Genomic DNA, 19,504 nt, shown 5'->3' on the forward strand with positions numbered 1-19,504 from the left:
GGAAAGGGACCTTTGTAGGTCATCTAGTCCAACCCCCAACCACCTGCCCAAGCAGGAGACCCTACATCGTTTCTGACAGACGGCAGTCCAGTCTCTTCTTGAAAGCTTCCAGGGATGAAGCTCCCACAACTTCTGTTCATTTGGTTGATTGCTTTTGATGGCTTCTCTTTTTATTCTCGATGAATGTATTTTATTCTCCTTATATACACTGAGAGCATCTGCACCAAAGACAAATGCCTTGTGTGTCCAATCACACTTGGCCAATAAATAATTGTATTGTATTCTATTCTTTTCTATCCTTTCCTATCCTATCCTTTCCTATTCTGTTCTATTCTTTCCTATTCTATTTTTTCTATTCCATCCATTCTTTCCTATTCTATTCTTTTTTTTCTATCCTATTCTTTCCTATCCTATTCTTTCCTATCCTATTCTATTCTATTTTTTCCTATTTATTCTATTTTTCCTATTCTATCTATTCTTTCCTATCCTATCCTTTCCAATTCTATTTTTTCTATTCTATTCTTTTCTATCCTATCCTATTCCTTCCTATTCTATTCTTTCCTATCTTATTCCTTCCTATCCTATCCTTTCCTATCCTATCCTTTCCTATCCTATCCTTTCCTATTCTGTTCTATTCTTTCCTATTCTATCTATTCTTTCCTATTCTATCTATTCTTTCCTATCCTATTCTTTCCTATTCTATTTTTCTATTCCATCCATTCTTTCCTATTCTATTCTTTCCTATTCTATTCTTTTTTTCTATCCTATTCTTTCCTATCCTATTCTTTCCTATTCTATTCTATTTTTTCCTATTTATTCTATTTTTCCTATTCTATCTATTCTTTCCTATCCTATCCTTTCCAATTCTATTTTTTCTATTCTATTCTTTTCTATCCTATCCTATCCTATTCCTTCCTATTCTATTCTTTCCTATCCTATTCTTTCCTACTGTATTCTTTCCTATTCTATTCTGTCCTATTCCTATTCCATTCCCATATTCTATTCTAGAATGAGGAACTCACCGCCACTGGAGACAGGCACCATTAAAAGGGAAACTGAAGGGAGAGGGTTGAGGAAGAAATATAGGATGTTTTGCGACGAAAGGGCTCGAGAGGAAGCCGCCCGGCTCTTCCTTCCTTACCTTCTGGGCGATATAGCAAGTGCGGTAAGCGCGCAGCCCCACGAGCCGGGAGGAATCGGCACGGGAGGCCGCGTAGAGGCGAGGATGGGCGAAGATGCTCCGGGCGCGCCCGAAAACGCCGACCCAGGCGAGGCAGAAGAGCCACCCGCCCCACAGCCCTGCAAACACCCTCATAACCGTGCAGCAAGCGACCGAAATCAAGACTGCCGCCGTTTCTCCCCTTTTTATACCCGGATTCCGGGAAGGAGGCGGGGCCGAAAACCGTCTGGCCGCGCCCATATCCCGAGACGGACGAATGAGAGGGTCCTCTCGAAAAGAAGCCACGCCCCCCACTCGATGATTCGCGGAGAGAGAGCAAGAGGGAGGTGGGAGAAGGGACAGAAAGGCAGGTAAGCCTTCGGAGACTTTCTGCGATTGGTTGCGGCCTTGAGGCAAAAGCGTAGGCTGTGGCTTTTATACTCCCCGCCCCCGGCATCCCCGGCTTCGTGGTTGCCACGGCAAGTAGAAACAGCGAAGCCCTCCGATTGGCTAGAAACGGGAGAATGGGCGGGGCTGGGGAGAAAGATTGAGTTGAGGCAGGAAAGAAAGAAGGGGAGGGCGTTTGAGCAGCTCTCCTCCTCGTCCTCGCTGATTGGCGCGCGGGAGAAAAGAAAGTGTTGTCGTCACTTCCGTCCTGAATCTCGAAGTCGGTTCCGGAAGAAGCAGCCGCGTACTTGTTGGAAGGTGTGTTACCGCTACTCAGGCGCAGAGATAACCGTCTGGTTTACCCCATTATTATTATTATTCTCCACAATTATTATTTTTAAAAATTTTGGAATATGTTGAAGTTCCTCCTCAGCGATAAAAGCTCCCTGGGAGACTTTGGGCCCGTTCCATTCAGCTCGGCCTACCTCACAGGGTTGTTGTTATTTTTTAAAATAGCAGGAGGGAATACAATGCAGGCTGCCTCGATCCATTATACAAAAGGCGGGGTCTAATTTTTTCCCCCCAATTTAGTTGGTCAAGCATGTACAAGATAACAGGTATAAGCATAGAACAGAACAGAAGAAGAATAGAATAGAATGGCATGGAATTCTTTATTGGCTAAGGGAAGAGTAAGAGTAAATTGAAGGAAGGAAAAAAGGAAGGAAAGGGAAGAGTGAGAGCAACAGGAAGGAAGGAAGAATAGAATTCTTTATTGGCCAAGTGTGATTAGACACACAAGGAATTTGTCTTTGGTGCAGATGCTCTCAGGGTGCATAAAAAGACAAGATACATTCACCAAGAATCATAAGGTACAATGCTTAATGATAGTCATAGGGTACAAATAAGCAATCAGGAAACAATCAATATCAATATAAATCAGAAGGATACAAACAGCAAAGTTACAGTCCTGCAGTCCTAAGTGGGAGGAGATGGGTGATAGGAACGATGAGAAGGCTAATAGTAATAGTAATGCAACCTTGGTGAATGGTTTGACAGTGGGGAGGGAATTATTTGTTTAGCAGAAAAAAAATTGTTTTTATATCTAGTTGTCTTGGTATGCAGTGCCCTATAACACCTTTTTGAGGTTAGAAGTTGAAACAATTTATCTCCAGGATGCGAGAGGTCTGTAAATATTTTCACAGCCCTCTTTTTGACTTGTGTAGTGTACAGGTCCTCAATGGAAGGCAGGTTGATAGTAATTGTTTTTTCTGTGGTTCTAATTATTCGTTGAAGTCTGGGTCTGTCTTGTTGGGTTGCAGAACCAAACCAGACAGTTACAGAGGTGCAAATGACAGACTCAATAATTCCTCTGTAGAACAGAATCAGCAGCTCTTTAGGCAGTTTGAGCTTCCTAAGTTGGCGCAGAAAGAACATCCTTTGTTGTGCTTTATTGATGATGTTTTTGATGTTAGGTGTCCATTTTAAGTCTTGAGATATGATAGAACCTAGAAATTTGAAGGTCTCTACTGTTGATACTGTGTTGTCTAGTATTGTAAGAGGTGGTAGTATGGGAGGGTTTCTCCTAAAGTCTATCACCATTTCTACAGTTTTGAGCGTGTTCAGTTCCAGATTGTTCTGGTCACACCACAATGCTAGTTGTTCAACCTTCCATCTGTATGCGGTATAAATGGACATGAACCAAGGAAATGAGCACAAATAAATGGGGACAGTAGGACAGTAACGGTAAGCACACTAGTGCACTTATGCACGCCCCCTTTACAGTCCTCTTAAGAATGGGGTGAGGTCCACGGTAGACAGTTTAAGGTTGAAGCTGGGGGGGGGGGTTGAGGATGTAACACGAAGTCAGGTCGAGCATTCCAGGCGTTGACCACTCTGTTGCTGAAGTCGTATTTTCTGCAATCGAATTTCGAGCGGTTTACCTTGAGTTTGTATCAATTGTTGCCCGTGTATTATTGCAGTTGAAGCTGAAGCAGTTGTTGACAGATAGGATGTTGTAGCAGACAATTTAGTGTACTATGAGATCAGATTTAGTGTACTATGAGGTCAGATCATAGACGGCATAGTTCCAGGTTGTCCAAGCCCAAAATTTCGAGCCTGGTGGCATAAGGGATTCTGTTGTGAGCAGAGGAGTGGAGGACTCTTCTCGTGAAATACCTCTGGAGCCGCTCAATTGTATTAATGTCCGATATACAGTGTGGATTCCAGGCAGACGAGCTGTATTCAAGAATGGGTCTGGGAAAGGTTTTTCACACCAACCACACCTGTTCTTGGATTTTTCAGACTGCCGAGGGGTGGACTTCGCTTTCCATCATCCCCAGCCAGTACTTTAACTACAGTTGTTCAGGCAGCAGCTTTTCTCGTGACTCAAGGCCTCACTGTCTTGGGTGAAACACCTGGGTGGAAAGTTGGGGCAGATGGAAATCCAGTTCCTGTTTCGAGAGGGAACCTGAATGAAGGTTACTTTCAGGAAAGTTGAGATTTCTGAGACAGCTAGCATTAAATTGTTTCAACTTCTACCCTCAAAATGGCACTATAGAGCACTGCACACAAGAACAACTAAACACAAGGATAGTTTTCCCCCATGCCATCATTCTGCTAAAAAAACTACTGTCAGACTGTTCACTAAGATTATTAATATTATTCTTCTCATCATTCCTATTACCTATTTCCTTTTCTACTTATGATTATAACTTTGTTGCTTGCATCTTTATGGTTTATATTGTTTAATTTAGTTTCCTAGTACGATTTATGTTGATTCTATCACTAAGTGTTGTCTCTTATGATTTATGATGTATTTTTATGATGACTATGATAATAGTTTATAGTTTTTATGTACACTGAAAGCTTCTGCACCTAACACAAATTCCTTGTGTGTCCAATCACATTTGGCCAATAAAGAATTCTATTCTTTGCTGTGCTGTGCTGTTCTATTCTAGTCTTTCATATCCTATCTTATTCTATCCTTTCCTATTCTATTCTTTCCTATTCCTATCCCTTCAGGAAATCAGACTTCTTTCTTCTCTTCCAGTGGACGGATTTAAACTGGATGTCTTCATCTTGGTGGTCTCCAGCTATGTTGGAACCAACTTCCCTCACCCCCATTATCTAGGAAGAAAGGGGGTAGAACACATTTCCATCTGGCAATTTCTGGTGAGCTATCCATTCATTTTGTCTTTTTTCCCGGAGCTCCTGGGTTTAACAAGGTTAATATTGTTGCACAAGGAGAGTGAATGTAACATAGTCAGGGTTAACTAAAACTTATTTCTCCCCCCCCAATAGATAATTGTGAAAGCACATGAATGGCGGACACTTCCTGGTTGCCTCTGTGATTTCCATCCAGAACCGCAGCTTTGTGTATCCATCATGTCACAGTTGCTTTTCCAAAATATCCCTGCAATTCAAACGGTATGCTCCCTCTCAAGAATTACGGTTAGTCCTCCACTTATACCAGGGGTCTCAAGCTCAATTTCATTGAGGGATGCATCAAGGTTGGGTTTGACCTTGGGAGGGAGGGGTGGGCGTGGCCGGGGTGGGCGTGGCCAGCTCAACATCACTCGGGTCAATGGCGGCCTCCTGCGATCCTCTGCCAGCGAAAACGGAGCTGGGGAGAGCCACTCCGTTTTTGCTGGCAGAGGTATTGTGGGCTGGTCCTTTGCTGTTTCCAGAGCGGTCCCATGGGGCCAGTTCTAAGCACTCTGCGGGCCGGATCCATTCCCCAGGCCTTGAGTTGACACGAGTCATTTGTTTAACCACCAAAGTTTACAACAGCACCGGAAAAAATGTGACCGTTATTCACACTTAATGCATCATCCCCATGGTCCTGTGATCAAAATTTGGACACTGGGCACCTGGTTCATGTTTATGACAATTGCCCGGGATCAATACTGCGATATACTCAACCTCTAATAAACTCTACCTTTCTCAAAAAATGGGACCAAGGTTTGTTTCTGTTTAGAGGCTTAAGTTGTGGTAGGTGCGAGACTAGCCTAAGGCCTCCTGCAGTAGTGAGGCTTTCCATGATACAGAAGGATCTTGACAGACTTGAACATTGAGCGCTATCTAACAAAATGAAATTCAGTGGTGAAAAAAGTAAGGTTTTACATTTAGGCAACAAAAATATACAGATACAGTATAGGTGGTACCTTGCTCAATAGTAGCAACTGTGAGAGGGATCTTGGAGTCCTAGTGGACAACCATTTAAATAGGAGCCAGCCGTGTGCAGCAGCTGCCAAAAAAGCCAACAGAGTTCTAGGCTGCATAAACAGAGGGATAGAATCAAGATCACGTGAAGTGTTAATACCACTTTATAAGGCCTTGGTAAGGCCACACTTGGAATACGGCATTCAGTTTTGGTCGCCATGATATAGAAAAGATGTGGAGACTAGAAAGAATGTAGAAAGAGTGCAGAAAACAGCAACAAAGAGGATTAGGGGACTTGGGGCTAAAACATATGAAGAACGGTTGCTGGAATTGGATATGTCTAGTTTGAAGAAAAGAAGGACCCAGGGGAGACACGATAGCAGCATTCCAATATTTGAGGGGCTGCCATAGATAGGAGGGGGTCAAGCTATTTTCCAGAGGGCAGGGCAGGAAGGAAAGTTATTAGAAACTAATCAAGTAGAGAAGCAACTTAGAACTGAGGACAAATTTCCTGACAGTGAGAACAATTAGTATTGGACCTGGGTACTTGAGAGACCGCCTGCTGCCAATTACCTCCACCAGACCGATTAGATCGCACAGACTAGGCCTCCTCCGAATTCCATCCGCCGGCCAGTGTCGACTGGCGACTACCCGGAGGAGAGCCTTCTCTGTGGCTGCTCCGACCCTCTGGAACGAGCTCCCCGTGGAGATTCTCACCCTCACCACCCTCCAGGCCTTCCGCAAAGCCCTTAAAACCTGGCTGTTCCGACAGGCCTGGGGCTAAAGAATCGTTGCCCCTATCTCGAATGGTATGATTGTTGCGTTTTAACTATGTATTGTTTTTGTGTTGTTGTTAACTGTCTGTATCCCCCCTTCCCTTGAGTTGTGAGCCACCCTGAGTCCCTTTAGGTAAAAGGGCAGCATACAAATGAAATAAAACTCAAACTCAAACTCAATTAATCAGTGGAAGGACTTGTCTCCAGAAATTGTGAATGGTCCAACACTGTAAGTTTTTAAGAAGAGATTAGACAACCCTTTGTCTGAAGTGAGGTAGGGTTTCTTTACTAAGCAGGGGTTTGGACAAGAAGACCTCCAAGGTCTCATCCAACTGTTATTCTATTCTAACATTTAAATCCCTTCATTGTCTTTCTTTTGTCAGATACAATTGCCAGAAGTGTGGTTGTTCGGGCAACACCAAAGAAGCAAACTACAGATACCGACTTTCACTGGAGGTAGCCGACACCCATGATGTTTTTGAGGTCACCGTATTTGGAAGCTGTTTAGATACCTATTTTGGAGTTACAGCAAAAGACTTGCAAAGGTAACAAAAAGAATTACTGTGTAGAGAAGCACAAGGCTGCTCCTTCCATCTATTTGAGTGATTTAATTATATCTCTCAGAACAGTTGCTGTTCAGTTTGCTGCCTGGATACCAAGCTGGTATATATTAATAATGGCAATTAATTTCGCAAAGCTATAACATTTGTGGCAGGGCCAGTGTGTGAAATGGAGAAACGTTCTCGACTTGAGTCTAAAAATTCTTCAAGTTCACATTTCCCTGAATTCATGATTAACCTCTGGGAAATTATCCCTCACCTTTCTCTTCTCTTTATAAGAACACTGGAATATCTTCATTAACACCAATTCTCTATATTAAAAGAAAATATAGCTGTTGGATTATTGCCCGGAACATTTAAATTCTGTACTGAAAATGAGTAGGTAAGGTAAATATTTTTCCCCCAATAATGTAAGGTCGTCTAATTTATTTTAAACTAGCTGATAACACAGCATTGCATGTTATTTATTTATTATATATTATATAATATTATATATTTATTTATAGGGGGGAAATGTCCAGACCAAACGTAATTTCCTTTGACAAAGTGACAAAATTAGTGGACCAGAGGAATGCCATCAATATAATTTACTTGGACTTCAGTAAGGCATTTGATAAAGTAGATCATAGCCTACTACTAGATAAAGTAGAAAAATGTGGGTTAGACAGCATCACCACCAGATGGATTCGTAACTCGCTGACCAACCGTACTCAACGTGTAGTCCTCAATGGAACTGCATCTACATGGAGGGAAGTATGCAGTGGAGTACCCCAAGGCTCTGTTTTAGGCCCAGTACTCTTCAACATCTTCATCAATGATTTGGACGAGGGAATAAATGGGGAACTCATCAAATTTGCAGATGATACCAAGTTGGCAGGAATAGCCAACACTCCAGAAGACAGGCTTAAGATACAGAAGGATCTTGACAAACTTGAACATTGGGCACTATCTAATAAAATGAAATTAAATGGTGAAAAGAGTAAAAGGTTCTACATTTAGACAAGAAAAACAAAATGCATAGGTACAGTATAGGTGGTACTTCACTCAATAGTAGTAACTGTGAGAGGGATCTTGGAGTCCTAGTGGACAACCATTTAAATAGGAGCCAGCAGTCTGCAGCTGCTGCCAAAAAAGCAGAGGGATAGAATCAAGATCACGTGAAGGGTTAATACCACTTTATAATGCCTTGGTAAGGCCACACTTTGAATACTGCAATCAGTTTTGGTTGCCACGATGTAAAAAAGATGTGGAAACTCTAGAAAGAGTGCAGAGAAGAGCAACAAAGAGGATTAGGGGACCGGAGGCTAAAACATATGAAGAACGGTTGCAGGAACTGGATATGTCTAGTTTAATGAAAAGAAGGACTAGGGGAGACATGATAGCAGTGTTCCAATATCTCAGGGGTTGCCACAAAGGAGAGGGAGTCAAACTATCCAAAGCACCTGAGGTACCGTACAAGAAGCAATGGGTGGAAACTAATCAAGGAGAGAAGCAACTTAGAACTGAGGAGAAATTTCCTGACAGTTAGAACAATTAATCAATGGAACAACTTGCCTCCAGAAGTTGTGGATGCTCCAACCCTGGAAGTCTTTAAGAAGATGTTGGAGAACCATTTGTCTGAAGTGGTGTAGGATTTCCTGCCTAAGCAGGGGATTGGACTAGAAGACCTCCAAGGTCCCTTCCAACTCTGCTATTCCATTCTGTTCTATTCTAATGTTGGATTTTCCCCTTTGCCAGAAGGAGCCCCAAATGAGGCGCTTTGCAAGGGAAGACTTGGCACAGAGTCTCTGAGATTCATGGACAGATCCTCGCACTCCTGAAACGAATCTAATGACTGAACGAACAAATTGTGTCCTGCAAAAGCCCCCTCCCCTTTCACCCCTCTTTTATTTCCTATGGGAGAGGCCAATCACCATCCACCTGTGACCTTACTCCCAACTCGACCCTGATTTCTGAGCTGTTCTTTTCCTCTGGCAGCTCTGCGCATGCCACACTGGGAACAGGCTCTAGCTGTTCCTCCGCCTCACTGCTGTCTAGCTCTGAAGGCAGCTGAGAACTGTCAAGAAGGCCTCGACCCCCTCTCTGCCTCCAATGCAGAGTCCTCATCAGAGACTCCCCCAGCTTCCAGAACTGGCCCATGTTCCTCCCCAACCTCCTCACTGTCCGAATCTGCTACCCGCTCTGCTGGCCGCTGGGGGGCCACAACGATATCTGAAAACAACTGTCAGTTGGGAAGGCAATGTGTAATTGACAACATGATTTCCATGATTCTAACCACGCATTAGAGATACCTAAGGTTTTCTGGAAGAATCTGATGTATGAAGAACCAGTTGAAAAAAATACATCAGCAGACAGTTACACCATGCGGAAAGATTTATAACTTACGCAGATAAATGATTATCAGCAAAAGAGGAATTGGGTCAGAAAGCAGAAATATGTTGCTTGTTTATTGTGTGCCTTGAAATTCTGAATTCAGTTGAATATATTAACATATAGTAGAAATACACCGAAGGGAGGAGTAGAGGGATAGAAGAAAGAGGGGTAGAGAGGGTGGGAGAGAGGATTGGAGGGAGGGTGAGAAGGAAGGGAGGGAGTGTACCAGGAGAGAGGAGTGGTAGAAGGGGAGGGGAAGTAGGGTAGAGGGGAATGATGGAGGGAAGAGGGAAAGTTGGAGGGGGGCAAAAGAAAGGGTGTATGGAGGGTCGAAGAGGTACATTGGGTTTCTATTTTGGGGGGTATTGTCGACAAGAGGAATGGCTGTGTTTATTGTTTAATGTTACATGGCCCCGGTTCTGCACAGTACATATGTGACTGTACGAAAATGAAAATGTAAATAAAATAAAAACACATTTAAAAAATAAAAAAAATAAAAAGAAATTCTGAATTCAGCAACTTGGGCTGGGCTTTTTAAAGAGCTTATAAGATATGTTCACAAGGAATATGAAACATTTCTATTTGTTTGCTTTCCTTTCTGAGTTATAACTTTTAACAAGTGTTGTGGGAGTGCTATTAAATTGGACATTGAATTATTCTCTGTCAAGGTACATCAAAGAATTGAACCGCGAAGCAGGAGAGGACGAAAACGATGCCGTGTTTGGTGCCGTATCTCATGCCGTTGAAACTTGCTTTGTTGGGAAAAAGTTTGTCTTCAGGATTAAGGTGACGGTTCTTCTCGGAATGAATCTTTTAGGAAACATGCAATTTAAGCATGACGGATAATTTGCTTTGTTGGGCAACTTTCTGTGCGTGCCTGGTCAGGTTTCCTCTGTAAATTATGAGCATCCTCATAATTGGCATTTAACAGCCTGAAATAACAGTTCCAATAGTCCCAAAGGTGCTTTTTTCAGGAGGCAACTGGACTTTCTTGTTTTTTCTTTTGAAGTCGTTTCGCTTCTCATCCGAGAAGCTTCTTCGGCTCTGACAGGATAGTAGGGAATTGGAAGGATTTATATTCCTTGTAGCCAGCTGGCCATTTGCATCATTTTAGAGGGTCCTTGAAGCATTTGGAGTTTCCCTACTCCCACACCATTCCAAAGGTGTTCATCCCAAATATACAAATTGTATAGCTAAACATCTGTAGAGATTCTCAGTCATCCAGGTCAGGGTTGTCTCAAGGGTGCTTCTTCAGGAGGCAACTGGACTTTTAGCTATAGAATTTGGGGTGAACACCCTTTAAATGGTGTGGGAGAAGAAATGGATTTCCAGAGGGAAAAATTGCAGACTGCAGCACTCAGGTGACCCTGAGGACACCGATAAACTTCCAAGTGGTCTCAATGAGGATGCAAGTGACCAGCTGTCTGCAAGGAATATAAATTTTCCAAATGGATGGATGAATAGAGGGATGGATGGATGGATGGAGAGAGGGATGGATAGAGAGGGAAGTGAATGGAGAGAGGGAGGGATGGATTGTTGGATGGATGGATGGACTGAGAAGGATGGATGGATGGAGAGAGGGAGGGAGGGATAGAGAGGGTTGGAGAGAAGGATGGATGGAGAGAAGGATGGAGAGATAGATAGATAGATGATAGATAGATAGATAGATAGATAGATAGATAGATAGATAGATAGATAGATAGATAGATAGATAGATAGATAGATAAGGGGGAGAGAATTCTAGGTATCTAGGTAGCTATGTAGCTAGCTAGATGATAGATAGATAGATGGATGGATGGATGGATAGATAGATAGATAGATAGATAGATAGATAGATAGATAGATAGATAGATAGATAGATAGATAGATAGATAGATGATAGATAGATAGATAGATAGATAGATAGATAGATAGATAGATAGATAGATAGATGAGGGGGTAGAGAGTTCTAGGTATCTAGGTAGCTATATAGCTAGCTAGATGATGGCTAGTTAGATGATGATAGATAGATAGATTAGATAGATGATAGATAGATAGATGATAGATAGATGATAGATAGATGATAGATAGATAGATAGATAGATAGATAGATAGATAGATAGATAGATAGATAGATGATAGATAGATAGATAGATAGATAGATAGATAGATAGATAGATAGATAGATAGATAGATAGATGATAGAGCTAGCTTCCTCTTAGTCTGGATCTAGAACTGTGACTAAAGTTTCCTGTGCCTAGTTTAAACTAGCCTGTTTCAAGTAACTGGTTTGAAATTGGCTGATATGGACAACGTGATAGAACAGGTTTCTGAGTTCTCCCTTGTCAGGTGGGTGAGCAGAGGAAGGCGATCCAGGCCTGACATTTAATTTCATCAACAAGCAACTGATTTTCATTTCTTTGCAGAGTTCCGACATGCCCTGCGTTGTCTCTTCTGACAAGCCCTTATTGCAAAATGGCCGCCAAAGGGAGAGACGCGCCAAAGCTCTCGTCGCCTGTGAGATGTCCCTACCCCACCCTGGGCTTGTGGGCTACACCGTTATCCACTATATCGAGCAGCAGCGAAGTGGTCAGTTGAAGCAGAGTCATGGGGCTTTACGGCCTCTGGATCATGTCCTGGCATCTGATCACCCAAGCGGAGAGTTAAGGAGCCTCCATCTCTCCGGCGATTTGGATGTGACTCAATCAAGTCACAGAAATGGCTTTTTCAACCTCTGGCCTTACTCATTCGGGCTAACCTGGTCGTCCACCTCATCAGAAGACACAGCTTTAGATACACGCGAGGCCAGCTCAGAGAAGCCAAAAGGCGAAGATGGATCTATCATGTCACACAACCAATTGGTTTATAATTTCAAAGGCCAAAACGTGACGCAAGATAATGGAGATGTACCCAAAGGTCAGAAGTCTTGTTTGTATCCTTCTCCGCAGAGTCTCACCCCTAGGGACGAACTAGGAAGTAGAGGTTCCACAAAAGGAAAAGATGGTGATATATTAGAAAGCCCCTTCGCATCGGAGCGGAAAGATCCTTCCTGTAAAATCAGCATCCAGTCCAGCTATGGGCTAGCAAATCCACGGCACCTTTTGCCCCACCAGAGACCTAAGGAACACCTTGCTACAGGAGGTGCAACTGCTCCAGAAGCTGCCTCCAAAGGCTTGACTGAATTTCTTGCCAGGCTTGACAACGGCAGCTCCACTGCTAATCTCTCAAACGGTCCAGAGTGGCGTCCTGCCTCGGTTCTCGGTGAAAAATCAGGCGAAGACAAAGAGAACGAGTTGCTCGCGGAAGAACCAGACCGTTCTTGGAGAGGAAGGGATGTCTGCTGTTTCCCGCAGGCGGGTTCCAGTTGCCCCGAGGCTAATTTTGATGCTTCAGCGGATCTTTTTGATATTAGCATCGTGGGATCGACGAAAAGCACTCCAGCAACATTACACAGGCCCCAGATAATCACGCCGCGAACTGGCACGCTCACCCCAACCTGTATAAAATCAGAATTCATGCCAAGGCAAGGGAAGGGAAATGCTAGTGGGACTACTTCTCATTATGGGTTATCGTTATATGGTACCATGGATGTCTCGACCCCCAAAACAAGTACTCCGATTGCCAGCTCAGGGTTCAAGTCTGAATGCAGCCCTATTGGTACCCTGGACTTCACTCCCGATCCCCTCGCAAGGCCTTGTCATCCAGACAGCCTCCCTGGAGGGAAAGGATCCCTTCGAAGCCAACTACCCCCGAATAAATTGCCTTGGGACAAGGCCAGGTGTAAAAAGCCCAGGCTCCCCTCTAAAAACTCTTTGGTGAAACAACTCGTCAGCAGGTTCTCGCCCTCCGCAAGGTCAAGCAACGCAGAAGCTGGCACGGACAATCCATGTGGGCCTCTGAGTCGCCTCTCGGCGCAAGAATTGCTGTCCGAAGATGTTGGCCAAGAATGGAGTCCTCCTTCAGGGGAAATCCAAGGTCAGGATGTAAAATCGTGGAGAAGGAAGAGAAGGAAAAGCTTCATCAGGCTTCACGGTGATGGCCGAGTTATAGAGGATTTTCCTCTTTCTGCAATTCAAGGAGGAACCTGTAGTCCAAGAAATCTTTCCAACTTAGCAAAGGTCGGATTTCTTCCTAAAAAGCAGCAACCGGAAGAAGCTGATATTGGAGGCCAGCTTATGTGTCAACAGAGAACGATGCTTGGTCCTCCAGTCAACGAATCGCCTGACAAACCACCTTTGGTAGACTTCAGACGACCAAAACTGCTTCCTACAACTTCTCCCGTGCCTGATGTCGCAGACTGGTCTTCTGAACTCTTCTCCGACCATGAGCAGCTGCCCAACATGGAGGGCACCATCACGAGAGATGATTTAAACTGAGCTTGTTTGCAAAACCTCTTGCTCGTTCCTTGGATGAGGAGACAGTTGAGTGACAGTTTCATCTCTTTGATGTACAGGTGCTTCTTGTTTTAACGACCGCTCATTCAGCAACCATTTGAATTTATGGTGGCTTCTGAATGAATGGTAGTTATGACCAGGTCTTGTACTTAAAGAGATGTCACAGCGTCCCTTCGCTTTATGTGATCATGATTTGTGATCTTCTGTGCCAGCTTCCATAAGCAAAGTCATTGGGGAAGCCAGCAGGAAGTCAGATGCTACTACCATCAGGTGAGATCCTCACTGAATGGCCCACCCATTGTTTAACAATGGCAACCAGGATTGCTGGAACTGTCATCACTAAGCAACATGAGCACATTGTTTGACTTAAAACTGTGTCGCTTGATGACAGACTGTCTTGTTCCAACCAGCATGGTTAAATAAGAACTAGTTGCATTTGTCTACTGTTATAAATTTTGATATTGTGAATTGCTGGAAGTCCTATGGCTGTATATAAGAACTGTAAATAAAATAAAGTAATAACTCTACGGAGAGGCGGTGTAGACATTCAGGATTACAGATTAAGAGTTTGAAGGGACCTTATAGGTCATCTAGTCCAACCCCCTGCCCAAGCAGACCCTACGCCATTTCTGACAATCTCTTCTTGAAAGCCTCCAGTGATGAAGCTCCCCACAACTTCCGAAGGCAACTTCTGTTCCATCGGTTGATTGCTCTCACTGTCAGAAAATTCTTCCTTATTTCCTGGTTGAATCCTTCTTTGTTCAGTTTCCATCCGTTGTTCCTTGTCTGGCCTTCAGGTGCTTTGGAGAATAGCTTGACCTCCTCCTCTCTGTGGCAGCCCCTCAAATATTGGAAGACTTCTATCCTGTCTTCCCTGGTCCTTCTCTTCACTAGACTAGCCATGCCCAGTTCCTGAAACTGTTCTTCATATGTTTTAGTCTCCAGTCCCCTGATCCTCTTTGTTGCTCTTTTCTGTACTTTTTCTAGAGTCTCAACATCTTTTTTTATTCTGTCGTCACCAAAACAGAATGCAGTATGCTAACTATTCTTAGTAAGGCTTTATAGAATGGTATTAGTACCTCACTTGATTTTGGTTGTATCCCTCTGTTAATGCAATTTAGGATTGCATTGGCTGTTTTGGTTCACAACTTGGAAGAAGTTTCAGATCAAGTAAGTCTGCTACCCACCATCTTTCCCTCAACACTGCAAGTCGTATTTTAACTCTAACTTTATATTCAGGTAGTCCTTGACTTAACAACTATTCATTTAGTGTAGTGATGGGTTCCTCACCAGTTTACTACCGGTTCGCTGAGCATGTGTGCAATTGAACAAAAATTGGTCAGGGAAAAAAAGAAAATCGCTGCTGCTGCTCTGGATAAGCTGGGCTTCAGAAGCTGGAATAAAGATACCATATTTTTCGGAGTATAAGATGCATCGGAGTATAAGACGCACCAAGGTTTTGAATAGGCAAATTTTAAAAAAGTTTTTGCACTCTACAAACCTCCCAAAAACCGTTTGTTCAAAGAAACGGCATGATGCTTGTAGAATGCTCCGGGGGTTGGGGGTTAGGATGCATGTAGAATGCTCCTGGAGGTTGGGGGGGGGGGGCAAAAACGAGCAAAAAGTGGCCCATTTTTTGCAAAAACAGGCGTTTTTTGTCAAAAAAGCGCATGGATAGCTTTTAGGCAGCTTATAGAGTGCTCCTGACGGGCTGGGGAGGGAGAAAATTGAGCAAAAAACAGCCCGTTTTTTGCTCATTTCTGCCCTCCCCAGCTTCCAGGAGCACTCTGGAAGCCTCCTAAAAGCTATGCGTGGCCATTTTGGTGAAGGGGCGGGGTTTTGGGAGGCCAAAAATGCTGTATTCAGTGTATAAGACACATCCAGATTTTCAGCCTCTTTTTTGAGGGAAAGGGGTGCGTCCTGTTTATTTTCTTTAGGAAACAAGATTGATTTGGGGGGGGAAAGGTGCGTCATATACTCTTGAAAAATATGGTATAACCCGGGGTGGGTGCGCGGGCCCACTTTTTAAAAAACCAAGAGAACCTGTTCACTCTCTGTTTGAAGGCAGCACTACCGCTTCGGAAGAATCGGTCCAAACCAGCAGGAACCTACCTCTGATTTAGTGACTCCTCAAAATTACATCAGCACATGAAAAAAGTAACTTATAACCGCTTTTCACACAACCATTGCCGCAGCCGCGTGGTCACGTGATCAAAATTCAGAGGCTTGGCAACTGGCATGTACTTTATGACGGTTGCAGTGTCTGGTCATGTGACCTTCTGACAAGCAAAGCAAAACGGGGAAGCCACATTCCCTTAACAGTGTTACTAGCTCCACTGCGGTGATTCATCGCAGTGGCAGGAAAGGTCATAAAAACGGGGCAAAACTCACTGAACGATTGTTTTGAATAGCAAGGGAAATTTGGGGTTCCATTATAGTGGTTAAGTCAAGGACTACCTGGACAGAACAGAGAGTTCCCACTTTTGTTAAACTTTAAATGAACATTGGAAGCTGTTGTCCTACATCTGCAAGGATTGTGATTTTTATATCAGTAACGTTGGACTTTGAAAAAGAAAAGTAAACCGCAAGAAAGAAAGAAGGGCAAAAAAAAGCAACGCTTTTAAAATGTCAGCTTTATTCTCAAAAAGGCTAAAATTTTAGCAGCTTTATTTTAATGCAAAAGGGGACATCAGTCACAAGTTTGAGCACAATTGAATCCCCCCCAAATATCCTGTACCAGCTGGCCCTCTTGAATTGACGATACGACTGCTTTTACTGGAGGCTGATGTGGTGTAGAACCTCCTCTGCACTGGATACCAAAATCTCAATTTGCTTCTTCCCAATTACCCAAATTAAGTGATGCTCAATATAGAACTTCCAGCCGTGACATGCTAATCTTAATAACCCGTCGTGAGCCCATTGCGTTCCAGACAAGTCCGTTTGTCTCCCTTCAAGGAATGCAAGGAATGAAGCACCGATAGGGGAGGAAATTTGCGTTGACTCCTTGCAATTCGACGTTGGGAGTGCTGAATTTGCCAATTTGCGTGAGACTTTTGTGCGTATCGTCCTTCCAGGCTTTGGTTCAAGGGTATTGCTTACACACCGTTCTTGGCGTACGCACCCAAGGGCCCGTGCATAGTGAAATCCCAAGTACAACAAACAAACGAATCTCCCAAGTGACTGTGGGAAGTGGGCTTGCGTTTCTGCCTTTTAAAATTAGCTTTAAAGGGCTACGTACTCTGCAAGAGGATCGCAGCCTCGATAAAGCCGCCTAAAAGATTTAGAACACGCTATTTTTTCCCCGCCCCCTCAACCGTATATTTTTTTTTATAAAAAAAAACATTTTTGAAATTGTACACGCCTTTTTCCAACAAGAGAGCAAACTCCAGAACTGGTGCTAGTGGGTCTAGTTATAAAAGCAGGATTCAGCCATGAGGTCTACCTGCTACGTTGAGCAGCTCATTTCAAGAGGGACTTCTAAGAACTTCCCAGGACAAACACAGGACCATCCATGCCCCATTCCTCAAATGCATCAACAACGAAGTACTCCCCACGAGTGACATTTGTGCATAGGTATAGCCCCCAGCCTCTGTGCTGCAACATTCTCTCAACCGCATCTGAAATCCAGATTTCCCGGATCCAGCATTTCTCACAAAGAAGCTATTTTGGCTAAAATCCAAGACCGGTGGAGGGTTACGTATAAACTTTTAACAGCTCCTTTCTGCAAGAAACGAAGTGGGTTTGGAAGCCCCACCGTATGGCAAAATGCGGAGCTGAGAGAAAGTTTTGGAACTCTTATTTGATCAGAGGTGCAGGGATAACTAGCGGCCAACTCTTAAATTTGTGTCGTTGGTCTCTTATCCTCGGAACGAGCAGTGCCCCGCAGGCGTGAACTAACCAAAAGACGGCTGTATTTAGGATCCATCCCTTTACAAGGACGCATCTATCTGTGGAGAAGAGAGTAAGGTGACCCCAGAGGAAATTTAGCTTCGGGAATACAAGAACCGAAAGGGCAGCCGTCCAATCTCAAGACACCTGATTGCTAACGAACCAGCCTATCCCGTTTTTTTTTAACTTCCGCATTTACCAAAATCCCAGAACACAGATGCATTAATACTTAGGGTTTTTTTAAAAAAAACAAAAAACAGAAATCACGCACGCAACACGCACACTCGGTGGAGTTTGTGCCGTACAAAATGGCACTCCGGGTCCTGGTTTATATACAAGCGTTGTCAACTTAGCTGGCAATCCGCAGCCATTTTCTAACGCGCCTCTCGTTTTCCTTCTTGTAAAGATGTAAAAGGCAGGCACAATTCATCCTGAATTTCCAAGGGAAAGGATCCCGGGTGCTTCCGAGAAGTGAACACCAGCCGCTACCTAGCATCTTTTTGAATCTTTAATCTCCAAATTTTGGGGGGCTCCGGGATGGGACATGTGTTAAAAAGAAAAGGGGGGAAAAAGGGGGATTATATTCTAGACTGACCCTGCAGACAAATGGCCAGGTTGGCATGCTTCATGATCGGGTGCCTGAGTATCTCCACCAGTCAGACCGGGTCATAGCAGCCTTTGCCTCCGGAGAGAGAGGCCCGTAAAAGGAGCAGTCATCACTCTTGGGGTTCAAACGCGGATCAGTTAAAATTGCAACAAGTCAAATAACTGATACTTTTTCCTTCGCCCGGCAAGGGAGACTCCACATTGTTCAGCAGGGTGTTCTGCCTCGCTTCGCTGATCAGCCGACAAGCCAAGTCCAAAAAGAGTTTTTCCACGTTATCGGATTCTTTTGCCGAGGTCTCCAGATAGTACATATCCTGGGCTCGGGAAAACTCTTCGGCTCTCTGTTGGGAGACTTCTCGCTTATCGGATAAATCAATCTTGTTTCCTAAAGAAAACAAGCAGGAGGGGGAAGAAATTAGGCGGGATTGAGAAAGTCATGAAGCCAACAACTGAACAAAGAGTAGAGATTCTTATTGAGCTGAATATCAACTACCGTATTTTCCTGAGTATAAGATGCACCTTTTTTGCTCAAAAAAGAGGCTGAAAATCTGGGTGCGTCTTATACAATGAATACAGCATTTTTTGCCTCCCGTAACCCCACCCCTTCACCAAAATGGCCGTGCAGAGCCTGTAGGAGGCTTTCAGAGACCTCCTGGAGGCTGAGGAGGGCAGACATGTGTAAAAAACGGGCTGTTTTTTGCTCAATTTTGCCCCCGGCCCCCAGGAGCACTCTATAAGCCTCCTGAAGGCTATCTATGCCCCCCCTTTTTTTTTTGACAGACCCGTTTTCACAAAAAATGGGCCGGTTTTACTCATTTTTGGCCCCCCACCCCCCAGGAGCACTCTACAAGCCTCCTAAAGGCTATCCATGCCCTTACTTTGAAAAAAACTGGGCCAGTTTTCATGAAAAATGGGCCATTTTGGGGAGTTTTGCAGAGTGCAAAAAAAAAAAATTTTTTTTTTAAATTGCCTTTTCAAAATCTTGGTGCGTCTCATATTCCGGTGCGTCTTATACTCCGCAAAATATGATATACAAGAGGGAGGTGGGGGGAGCTGGGTAAAAAAAAAAGATTTGGGTTTCCTAAGTATGGCAAAGTCTGGTCCAGAGTGGCAGGAGGGAGGGACTTTCTCCCTGAGAGTAAAGAGGAAGCTTGGAATATTTGGTATGCAGGAAAAGGGTGAAGATGGACCCTCCCTAGCCCTTCACAGAGAACATCTAAT

The 19,504-nt window shown here is 43.9% G+C and overlaps 3 protein-coding genes across 7 annotated transcripts in view; 1 reads left to right on the forward strand and 2 right to left on the reverse strand.

The window, feature by feature from the left end:
* Window positions 1-1,332, reverse strand: part of PRCP (prolylcarboxypeptidase) — a 44,788-nt gene extending 43,456 nt beyond the window's left edge. The window contains exon 1 of the mRNA XM_087721016.1: window positions 1,142-1,332. Coding sequence (XP_087577142.1) covers window positions 1,142-1,315 — 174 coding nt within the window. The 5' untranslated portion in view covers window positions 1,316-1,332. The remainder of the gene's footprint in view (window positions 1-1,141) is intronic.
* Window positions 1,333-1,779: 447 nt separating this feature from the next.
* On the forward strand, window positions 1,780-14,320 carry DDIAS (DNA damage induced apoptosis suppressor). Of its 4 annotated transcripts, none has more exons than XM_087721018.1 (6): window positions 1,780-1,864; window positions 4,568-4,717; window positions 4,847-4,996; window positions 6,867-7,028; window positions 10,085-10,202; window positions 11,822-14,320. In XM_087721018.1, the coding sequence occupies exons 3-6, from the start codon at window positions 4,863-4,865 to the stop codon at window positions 13,769-13,771; spliced, it is 2,364 nt and encodes a 787-aa protein (XP_087577144.1). In that variant the 5' UTR covers window positions 1,780-1,864; window positions 4,568-4,717; window positions 4,847-4,862; the 3' UTR covers window positions 13,772-14,320. The 4 variants fall into 4 exon arrangements, with proteins under 4 accessions (XP_087577144.1, XP_087577147.1, XP_087577146.1 ...); XM_087721021.1 differs by having other exon boundaries at window positions 4,847-4,972; XM_087721020.1 differs by having other exon boundaries at window positions 1,801-1,864; window positions 4,596-4,717.
* A 2,811-nt stretch (window positions 14,321-17,131) lies between these two features.
* Window positions 17,132-19,504, reverse strand: part of RAB30 (RAB30, member RAS oncogene family) — a 40,878-nt gene continuing 38,505 nt past the window's right edge. For both annotated transcript variants that reach the window (XM_087721022.1, XM_087721023.1), the window contains exon 5: window positions 17,132-18,668. In XM_087721022.1, coding sequence (XP_087577148.1) covers window positions 18,418-18,668 — 251 coding nt within the window. In that variant the 3' untranslated portion in view covers window positions 17,132-18,417. The remainder of the gene's footprint in view (window positions 18,669-19,504) is intronic.

Source organism: Thamnophis sirtalis, unplaced genomic scaffold (genome assembly GCF_051295495.1).
Source record: "Thamnophis sirtalis isolate CommonGarterSnake01/CBP01778 unplaced genomic scaffold, rThaSir2_p1.2 scaffold_8, whole genome shotgun sequence".
NCBI classification, from domain to species: Eukaryota; Metazoa; Chordata; class Lepidosauria; order Squamata; family Natricidae; genus Thamnophis; species Thamnophis sirtalis.

Excerpts from the sequence above, each read along its gene's own strand:
- DDIAS (XM_087721018.1), top strand. The coding sequence starts at position 4,863 with ATGAATGGCGGACACTTCCTGGTTGCCTCTGTGATTTCCATCCAGAAC. Across the intron at positions 7,029-10,084 it reads ACAGCAAAAGACTTGCAAAG|GTACATCAAAGAATTGAACC; the intron begins GTAACAAAAAGA and ends TTCTCTGTCAAG. Across the intron at positions 10,203-11,821 it reads AGTTTGTCTTCAGGATTAAG|AGTTCCGACATGCCCTGCGT; the intron begins GTGACGGTTCTT and ends ATTTCTTTGCAG.